At 43.0% G+C, this 10,982-nt stretch overlaps 1 protein-coding gene across 5 annotated transcripts in view; it reads right to left on the bottom strand.

The window, feature by feature from the left end:
* Positions 1 to 1,336: 1,336 nt before the first annotated feature.
* Positions 1,337 to 10,982, bottom strand: part of kank4 (KN motif and ankyrin repeat domains 4) — a 73,510-nt gene continuing 63,864 nt past the window's right edge. For 4 of the 5 annotated variants that reach the window (XM_034582059.1, XM_034582060.1, XM_034582058.1 and 1 more), the window contains 7 exons: positions 10,664 to 10,778; positions 10,434 to 10,609; positions 8,625 to 8,709; positions 8,175 to 8,394; positions 7,898 to 8,040; positions 6,901 to 7,101; positions 1,337 to 4,458 (listed from right to left, as the gene is read on the bottom strand). In XM_034582059.1, coding sequence (XP_034437950.1) covers positions 4,339 to 4,458; positions 6,901 to 7,101; positions 7,898 to 8,040; positions 8,175 to 8,394; positions 8,625 to 8,709; positions 10,434 to 10,609; positions 10,664 to 10,778 — 1,060 coding nt within the window. In that variant the 3' untranslated portion in view covers positions 1,337 to 4,338. Of the gene's footprint in view, positions 4,459 to 6,900; positions 7,102 to 7,897; positions 8,041 to 8,174; positions 8,395 to 8,624; positions 8,710 to 10,433; positions 10,616 to 10,663; positions 10,779 to 10,982 lie in introns of all 5 variants that reach the window. The other variant, XM_034582061.1, reaches the window with a different exon arrangement.

Raw genomic sequence — 10,982 nt, 5'->3', positions numbered from 1 at the left:
GAGAAACCTGTTCAGTAAGTCTACTGTTGCAACTGTTGTTCTGGTTTTGCAGGAACTTGCTGCAACTGGTGTGTCTGATAGATAAATACATTTTAATAGGCCAGGAGTGAAATGTAACTAAGTACATTTACTCAACTACATGTATCACTTAGAGATGAAAGTCACATGACAGATCAAAAAACATACCAGCGTCTTGTAAGGTAAGGCATTGCAAATTTCCCTCAGGATCATTAAAGTACCTACATACCTACCTATCCATCCATCCATCCATCCATCCATCCATCCATCCATCCATCCATCCATCCATCCATCACTACTGCTGTGTATTCTTGGGGGGGCCCCCCTCTCAACTCAGGGCCCCAGGCAATTCCTCGCTCCACATCCCCTATTGCAGCACCCCTGCTTGTAAAGTTTTTATAGTGTGGCTTTGACACTTAAGTAGACGTTACTTCTTTCGTCACTGATGAAGGGATTTCTCGACCACACATTCCTTCGAGAAAAATCTCAATGATCAGAGTTGTGGTTTATTGAGTGAAAAGCCTTCCAGCCCATTCCCACCTTCACTTCTACCACTTCAACCTGACTCCTATCAGGACCTATCACCCACATGTGATCCGTGGATTCTCAGTGTGTGAACAGTAACCGGGACGGAAGAAGACTTGAATGAAACAACTTGAAGAAATCTACAGCAGATCCAGTTCTCTCTGATTTCTACATATTTCTCCATATTTAGGAAAGAAGCAGCTCCACAGTGAAGAAGAGCTGCTGTCCTGTTACACTGCGTTGTGATACTACCACCTGCTGGTCATTGTGTTCCATTACAGCATATTACAGCAGAAGAGCTGAGGCCCACACATGTAAACAACATACAATGGTTTACTCACAATATTGTCCAATCTTTGTTTGTTAGTTGTATCATTCTATTAATATATGAGTATACGTATAATTTAAAATGATTCATATAAATGTTTAATGACGGTAAAGATCTGTCTTCAATGTTAACAACTAAATCTGAATTGAAAAAGACAAATAAGGTCCATTAAGAACTTGTCTATTGTCAATTTCAGTATCGAAACTCCTGTAAATCCATGTGGAGAGAACAGAAGGTGAACTCTGCTGAATTGCATTTCGTGCATTGAGTGGCAACATGAATATGTAAGATGCACAACATCGGATCAAACGCGCTCTTAAATGAGGCTTTTACACCGATGTTTTATTAATTGTGTCTTTCACAAAGAGCAAAGCTGAAACTAGATTCACTTTGTGTCGTCTTTACTTTGCAGTAGCTGCTGTTTCCCCGTCAGTAATAACAGGACAAGAGGAAATAGGCATCGGATAAGTTTTAAATATTCATTTATTTAGAATTAGTTCTCTGGTTTGTAACATACAAGCTTGTTGTACAAGGAATACTACAGAGAGGTACAGGTTTTTACATTTGACTCTGTCATATACACAGACTCAGATTTTCAGATGGGGTTTTTCCAACGAGAGCACTTTGCCCTTTTGCAGCTTAAACCAGTGTCAGATCTGCTTCGTACCCCCCCCCCCCCCCGACACAAACATCAATGTTTGCGTTAAAACGACACGTGACACAGTCCACAACCTCACACATGACGAAACCACCTGACCAGTCAACGTCAAGTCAAATAATCACATACTCAGGGAACACGTAGCATATTTTCTAATCATTCATATTCCCCTCGCGACAGATTCACTGGAGTATTTGTCCATGCATACATACGTATACTATATATATATATATGTATATATATGGTAAAAATATAGCTTTTGGAATAAATACTCAATATCCTTTATAGAGCAAACTTGTCAGACAATACTCGGTATATACTCTTCACAATACTGTATATACATGTATTTGGCTGGATTTTACAGGAACAGGTAAAATAGATATATATTTAACCCCATGTGAAACAGACTCGATTTCAGGTCTTTGGTGTTCAGCCACTTACGCAAACCTTTATTACATCTGGGTCACACTGGATTAAACATATGGATGAGATTTAAGACTTGAAGACACAGGCACGGAAGACCAGAAACACCAGAAACACCAGAAACACCAGACGCTTCACAGCAGCACAGGTCAGATCGACGTTCGGGCGCAGACGCACATGTTTGTAGCCTGTGACTCAACAAATGATGTGATCGCTAAACCACTGCTGGAAAAAAGTCTCATTGTTTTAGAGTAAATGCAGCTTTTACTACATAATTAAGATACTTTTACGTCATCCATCTATCTTCTTGTCTTTCTACATAGTTTCATGCCAACACCCATAATTATAAAGTGTCCAGATATGAGAGTACTGGTGCAGGATCAGAGGTCAGACCACACTGCGTCTCAGGAAAAAGAAAAGTTGTTGTTCTGGGCTGCGTGCAGACGTCCATGTGTGTGTCTGTGTGAACCCTTGTGCACGTGTGTGTGGATGATGACGAGAACCAAAGCGAACGCCAGCGGACTGGTGGAGGCAGAATTCGCCTGAAGTAGCTTACGAGACAGCACCATACTTATGATTAGAGAAGACTAAGACATTTGAAATCTAATTCAGGTTCTTCAGTTAGAAACAAATGAAAAAGTTTATCGATCGGAGATCGGAGGAATCGTTCTCCTTGTTTCTGCAGAAGTTCACTCGACCACAAACATGACAGTTGTTAAATGATGTGTTGTTTCCCCCTTTTTAAATCTCCATTTAAAGATCGCATGTAAACAGGATTTTAACATGGAAACATGGATTTAAAAAAATGACACTTGTGCAGTTACGTGTCTGTCTCTAATTAAGCTTCCAGAGAATCAGTTTCCTGTTCCCAGGTGGAACCATTGATCCCTTTTGTTCTTTGTAAACTTGCTGACCTGTTTGACATCTGCAGTGGGAGAAACGCTGAGTCGTAAAATCTTCATCAGACCAGTACTCTTGCTGGAAGATACTTTAAGAATATGGGTGAAGTTTTGTGGTAAACAGATGCTAAAAGGCCACGCTCCCTGGAACACGTCTCCTCCACATGTCATCTGATTAAGGCGAGATCAAAGCCACTCAGCCATTTATATTGCTTTAGACAGAAAACAAACAAAAAAACACAGTTCTGGTGTTAGTGATTATTTGAAAACAGGCAAATCAGATCTTCGTGTTGAGGATTTTTCTTCAAGATTAATGTCTTTTTGTCACCGACAGCCTAACTCTCTGTTAGTCCCATGATCCGTGCCAGCTACAGTGTTCTATTGGGATGTGTCGCAGCCAGCCTGACATTCATTGTGCATTTTGAAGCAGTTGCATACACGATTCGATTGGACGCAAGCAGGCAAACAAGACGTACATTATAGTTGAACTGGGGGATGGAGGCCGAGACACAGAGAGAGAGAGAGATTATAATCATGAGAACAGACAGTATTACAACATACTGTTGTTGGTTTACTACAGGGCGACCAGCAGGGGGCGTGACTGAGTATCTGCATGCAGCTCCTTCTGAATACAATCCTCTTATATTTGTAGACTTATCTGTCTTTTATCAGGTTATTTAAAAATAATCATTTCTTCTGTTTCCAACAGATTTTTATCTCCAACTAATCCATTTATTTTTCAATATTTCACAGACGATGTCAGACGTGAAAAACATAATATAACAACACACTAAATGATGCCAAACCCCACTGAATGATGGGAAATTTCACCACGAGTTCTACTTTGCACTCTACACTTTTGGAGATATAGTTTCTTCTGGACACCGATATTATAGAGGACTTTTCACTGTACATAAACACAACTTTTTTTTAAAAAACTGTAGAAAATACACTTTCTGTGTTTGTATACGATTATTATCTGTTAGAATAACACTCTACATATACTATGTTCTTAATAATGGCTTATGTCCAAATATGGATCAAGTCAATGACGTCAAAGGAAAAAATAGAAATCATTTCATATCATATATTTGAAAGGTAGATCATGTGCTTAGTATCTTGCCGGACAAGCTAGTTTTATGAGAGGAAGCAGCGTCCACTTGCCAGTCCATATACAGTGGGGTGAGAATATAAATATAATATATATATATATATATATATGTCTGACCACCTGCCCCCTTTGTTGTCTGTCCACTGAGTGGTTGATGCAGCATATGACACCGTGTCGGCAGAGATGTGGAAGAAATGTGTGGCCGTATGTTTGCAGGACGCGCCGGTCGCGGAGGTTTACACGTGAGCTCCCATGATTCCACAGTAAACGTAGCAGAGTGTGTCCTGTGTGTCTCGGTTGTTTCCCTCTACGTTGGCGCTGCAGAGGGTCTTGAAGTGTGGTGCGGTGTTGGAAGAGTAACCGGGGTCTGCCTGGCTCAGAGGAGGTCTGTGGCAGCCGGGGGCTCCGAGGCTTGGCCCTCGGTTTGGGCCTTCAGAAGGTCAACTATCTCTTGGTGGGAGGTGGCTTCTGCAACCGACAGAGCCGTCTGACCATTCTGAGGGAAAGACAGAGAGAAGGGGTTAGAGTTTCATGTGGAAGACGATGCAGTGGGTGGTCTCATCCTGAAGGAGGCAGTGTTGTGTTGCTCGTTCTCTAGAAGCTGGACATTAGAGCACACACATTATGTTTGTGCTGGGTTCAGTATCTGGAAATATCTCTGGGAAGAATGTTTTGCCTCCTTTCCAATCTGTGAATATAATTTGAAAACCTCTCTTGCAAACACATCTCAACAGATCAACAAAGTGCAACTAATAATAAACAGATAAGCCTCTTTGCACTGTGCAGAAATTGCCTGTGTAGCGTTGAATCTGGGAGGTTTTGTGGGACATCATGAAAGGAAAACGGATGAAAGGAACAGGAAATTGAAAAGTTTGCGTCTTCAGAGGAGGTTATGCTGTTTGTTTGTTTGTTAGCAGGATTCCATAACAACAACAGATTTCCCTGACATTTTGCGGAGCCGTGAGTCATGAGCCAAGAAAGAAGAGGATCCACATCAGGGAACAGATCCAGGAATGGGTTTTTCAATAATTTCATTTACTTCTCAGATAATAATTCATGCATTTTGCAGAAAAATGCTCATGCATGTTCAGAGGACTGATCCATACTATCCAGATCCAAAACAAAAATCTGGATCAGGTGAATTTAAATGTAGTTCAATAAGTTGGGCCTTGGTGGACATATGCACTCTACTAAATGCAATTCAAGTTTAATCCCTCCTCTCTTTAACTATAATAACATACTTTAGCATGTGACCCCTTTGTCAGATGATACAATCCATTGACCAAATAAGAATAATACTATTTATTATCAACAATTATCCAACTGCGTGAGATAAAACTATATGTGTTTCCTTGCAGAAAACTCCCTTTCTTCCCCTGGAAGAACAAACCTCTCCAAGATGCCTTCCCTTGCAAGCCCGTGTCTCTGTAGATTAAGTTGTGTGCTTGATGCTGACACACCATTCAAGACAAGCAGCTATAAATTTCCCCGGCTGAGTAAACTGGCCTTGTACTGCAACATCTCTTCTATTCAGCAAATACTATGCAGTCTTTAGATATTACTGCAAAGCGGCAGCTAAGGCTTGAGAAACAAACTCACACAAAACAGTGTGAATAATCATTGACCTTCCAGAGCTACTCATTTCACCTGTTTTAAGATTCAGTCACACAGCAAATAATATGGTTTACTTATAAGATTGTTGTCAGAAATGTGTGCAGATTTTTCTCCATCATCTCGGACACAGGGTTGGTGCATCCTGTAGGGACAATGGAATCAGAGCCCAGGGGGGTGATTGCAGGAGTGGAGGTCCGGCTTCAATGATTGAGATGATGTATGAGCAGCAGCAGCAGCAGCATTGTTCACAGTATTGTTTGGGATGGAGCAGTCCAGTGGCTGAGCAAGGCATCGGTGTGACTGGTCCCCCGACTCCGACTGCACAGGGGAATCAGCAATCCAGAGGAATCAATAATGCACTTGGTTGAACAATCAATCTACTATGTGAGGGCCAGGCCCCGGCCCCTGTATGTCTATAGCTACACCGGCCACCTTAAGCTGAACACAGCGATGTCCTAACACGTAGTGACACTTCCTACGCTGTGTGCGAGTCGGGTGCAAGGAGCCGCGTGACCGTTGATGTGGTGAGAGCTGCAGAGTATCAGAAATGATGCAGTGATCCTCTGAATTAACCTCTATTAGAAAGTAACTTAGCCACTACAGGGACCAGAGGTGAAGCCATGTTTTCCAATAGAGATTAACTCTTGATTTGTCGCTGTATTTTATAAAAGTAGAGTTATAATCATAGACGGTACATAAAAATATGGATGTAAACTACGGGTCTGAAAAGTGAAGCCAATGCCGAGGTGCTTGAAATCTGTATTTTCTTGAATGACCAGCAGAGGGCGTCAGTTTCTATAGAAGACTATGACAAAATGGTCCTACTTCTTACTTGTTTTATGATATTAGTAAACATTTTCCCAAAGATTTTATTGTTTTAATCTCGCGTCTTCATGATGTTCATTGTGTAAATTTATACGATAAAGCACCGAACACATTGAGGCATGGATACCGTGTGACTGACAGCTAGTTCCATCCAATAGGTGCAGGTTTCAGGTGTTGGTGGGCGAGTTCGCAGTCAGGCTCCACCCCCTGCTCCTCCAAATATGGTCATTTCTGGTTTCAAAACAATATGATGGCACCGGACAAATTTCAAAACGCTAGGTTTCGAAACCAATGAGTGATGTGACGGTGGGCTGCCACTAAACGTTGGTCTGTCAGGGGGTGTATCTGGTCTGATAATCTGAATAAGATCTTAACCAGGCTCCATATGTCATAATAAGTCATGGGTCATCTCATTGAAGGTGCCCGTTCTAAACCATAATGAGAAGTAAAGCATCTTCAGTTTTACAGCAGACCAGTTGATGTGATTTCAACCCTTCACCTTATCTACGAGGCTGGAGTCGCAGCGACCCGTCTCCAGCAGCAGACGAGCGATGTGCGTGTGTCCGTGTTCGCTCGCGCACATCAGGGCTGTGGATCCCTCGCGGTCCTGGCCATTGACATCCGCGCCCGAGCTCAAGAGCAGCTTCACCATGGCAACGCGACCGTGGCTCACCGCGAGCATAAGTGCCGTCTGGCCCGCCTGGAGAAGGAGTGAGAAACAGAATTAGAAGCAAACAGTGGGAGGGGGAGTGTGAGGGGATAATCTATATAAATATATATGAGGGATAAAGAGATTAAGAGAGACGCAGGGTCAGGAGAAGAGCTGGAGGAGGAAGAAGCGACGGGAAGAGTGAGTGACCTCGACAAAACCGTCTCAGAAGATCAGAATCATCGTATAACGAGTGAGTGACAGGTAATAACTTTATGCCGGTTAAAACTGCATCAGACAAAACTCACAGTCTTATAGAAATTCATGTGAGGACCTGTATGATGGATACATTTAGACGAAACCTCTTACACTCTGTCAATGTCTACACGGAACATGGGCTATAAATCACAGCCCAACTGATATGGATTTTTTGGGGGCTATCGCCAAAAACAACATTAAGGGAGAAACAATTTCCAATATCGATATATTGGCCAAAATATATATATATATATATTATCATTGAATATCAGCAAACCAAAACTCTGATACCGATACGACTGTTAAAGGTCATAACAGTCCTTGTTGTTGGCCAAGTGATAAATTGTTCGGGCTCCACTAAAAACACTAATGTACTTCTTGTCAATAGATTTTAATTTCCTCTGAAGATGTTCTGAGAACAGCTGATCTTACCTGTATTTCCACAAAGTAACCACTTGTAGAAATGTCCTCACATCCCCCGGAGGAGTTTTTAAAATTCCTATATCTACTGTGCCTGAAATTCAGTCGGCACCGTCCATGTCCACATGAGAGAGCGTGTTAGTAGCTGGGAGCACATCCTGTTTATTACCTGTCTGGAGCGAGCGTTGACATCCCCCAGTCTCAGCAGTTGTTGAGCCACCTCCAGATCACCGGGGCTCTCAGCAGCTGTCAGCGCAGCGAGCATCACTGGAGTATAGCCGGCCTTGTTCACATTATTGGTTTCACATAGACCTGGACACACACACACACACACACACACACACACACACACACACACACACACACACACACAGGGTTTCATTGCCTAATTGAGCCCACATCTTGCCCTCATCTGTTCTGCATTCAGCCGTGTGTGTGTATCTCACCAGTGTCCAGCAGCAGCTCGACCACAGGGAAGTTGGAGTGTGACACGCTGTAGTGCAGCGCCATGTTCCCGTTGCCATCTGTCAAGTTGACAACATACGGCAGAAGAGTGGGTGTGGTCAGGCCCACCTGTCGCAGGTACAGTCTGACGGTGTCGGCCTGCGAGTCCTTCTGACTGGACACCTTGAACCACTCCTGGTAGAGCACCACTAAAACCTGACGCTGAGGAGAGAGGAAGGAGATGAAAGACGTGAATGAAAAAGGCACATCTGCATTTTTACTGTAGGAAACACACGGTAAACCACCATCACTCTGCTCATTAACGTCAGAAAGCTCAGTAAAGACGACATAATCATTCCAGCGACAGAAAAAGACACATACGTTACAAGAGGTTGTACTAACTTTGCACATTTGAGAAAACACAAGGATTTATTCTCTGTGTAAATCCTTACCATTTCTTTATCAGGCGATGGAACCTCTTCCATACGATCCTTCACATAGACGCAAGCATCTATAAACGCTTTGTCAACTTTCTCCCTGAGAACAAAGAACAAGTCGACACATTAAGAAGCAGCCTTTAGTCTTTTATCGAGAACTTTAAAGTCGACCTGGAAGCAAAGAAAAAACAAATCCACGTTTAACCCATCACTCTCCACATCTGTTCTTTCCATTGTTTCTTTTGTGCAGGTTCAATGTGGAAATACCATCAAGTCTGGAAAACATGTGGCCAAGAGACGGCTACTGTGGTTCTGTGTAAATTCTGTCTGGGATGAAAACAAAAGATAAAAGATACCCTGCAGGCTTATACACACACACACACACACACACATACACACACAACCACACACACACACATACACACACACACTCACACACACACGACACATCAGTCAACAGTGTGACACATTGATACCACATGCAAACCTCTATGGTAACAGTTTACACTGATTCACTGCTTGTAATGCTCGTCCATCATGCACACTGAGCCTGAGTAGGTCACAATCATTGTGTGCACTCCATCCATAACACACACACACACACACATATCCAGCTGATGAGTGATGGCTTAATATATGTCCTGCTTTCTGCCAGGGGCCCCATCTAATGTCTGGCCCCCACGGCCCTCAGTTCTATCCACGTACCTGAGGCAGAAAAGTCATTATTCAGTGACAGGAAGAACAACACTGCTGGTTATTTGCTTATTGTCCCGGACCTCTGGTACTTAAGGGAGTTAAGTGTGAATGCTAGTCCGTGTCTTTTGTATGAAACTTGTGTGTGTGTGTGTGTGTGTGTGTGTGTGTGTGTGTGTGTGTGTGTGTGTGTGTGTGTGTGTGTGTGTGTGTGTGTGTGTGTGTGTGTGTGTGTGTGTGTGTGTGTGTGTGGCAACGAGTCTGTGCAACATATTAAGAGGTAGGCAGGGATGCACAGAAGTGTAAGAAGTTATGAGTGTGTGTTAAATGGATTTGTGTGTGTGTGTGTGTGTGTGTGTGTGTGTGTGTGTGTGTGTGTGTGTGTGTGTGTGTGTGTGTGTGCGAGGTGCACTGTATATTAAAGCGTCAATCAGCATCTGTCCCAGTATCTCGGCAGCAGCTGGACACAAAACAAAGCACTAGCTTGTTCCTACCCGACATCCCTGTGATCTTTAAAGACGTACAGGGAGCCTGTTGTGTTTTAATTATATTGCTCAGAGTAAATTAGTTTATATTCTGTCATTAACTTAACGACACAACCTACACTGGTTAAATACTTTCCCTAATATCGCTCTGATGCAATATTCAAAGACACATGTATCCCACAGTTTGCCACAGGGCACTTGACCACATCAGTCCAGCTGTTGGTGGTTGTGCAGCTATGAAGTTTTGTGAGATCTTAGGACCAACGTTAATCTAAAGTATATATATCATTATCATTAATAACATTATTCAACAAAGTTAGAGGTTATTATGTAAAAGTCTGAAACTTTGACCCTGAAGCGGTGACCTGAGAAACATCAAACCTGACTACAAATCAGTGCAGGTATAAAAACACACCCAATAACTCAACCTTTTTTCTAGACTTGCTTTCAATCACTCTTCACTTTCTGTAGTTGACACTGACATTAGAAACTTATAGGAGAAAAAACAAACAGCCAACGTTGACCATTCACAGTTCGGAGGCCTCATGTGTTTCTGTAGAGACGCACTTAAAGCTCTGGCGCAGCCTCGACTGCTGGCGACAGTGAAACCACCTAATGCATCACTATAATTGAAGCTGTGACTCACCGCTCAGCCTGCTCCTCCTGGAGCTCCTGGCTGCTCTGTGGATCCATCAGGCCTCTTTCACTCTGCTCCTCTCCGGCCACAGCACCTCCTCCCTCAGCAGGGACCTCTGCATCCTTTGCCTGGGTCTCTGCTGCCTCCTCAGGCTTATCTGCCGCTTCAGGCTCCTTCTCTTTCTCTTTCTCTTTCTCTTTCTCCTTCTCCTTCTCCTTCTCTTTCTCTTTCTCTTTCTCCTTCTCTTTCTCCTTCTCCACCTCTGGCTCTGAGCTGTCCCCTTCCTCCTCCACCTCCACCTCCACCTTTGACTTCTCGTCTCCACTGGACTCTTCGCTGGAGGTCGTCTCGTAGCTGGAGGACGACACAAATTTAAGCACAGACAACATCATCGTTATGTTTATGATGGTTCGCAGGATTTCACAAAAATCACTCAAACAATTTCCATATAAATGTGTGGAACTCATATCCTGTTGGTACAGATCATGATTTCACTTTCTTTAACACTTATTCATGGCTCTTGATGGAGAACTGATATCTATGAGTGTGTGCATTCAG

This window comes from Hippoglossus hippoglossus, chromosome 4 (genome assembly GCF_009819705.1).
Source record: "Hippoglossus hippoglossus isolate fHipHip1 chromosome 4, fHipHip1.pri, whole genome shotgun sequence".
Classification (NCBI taxonomy): Eukaryota; Metazoa; Chordata; class Actinopteri; order Pleuronectiformes; family Pleuronectidae; genus Hippoglossus; species Hippoglossus hippoglossus.
This window is presented reverse-complemented; position numbering and strand designations above follow the sequence as displayed.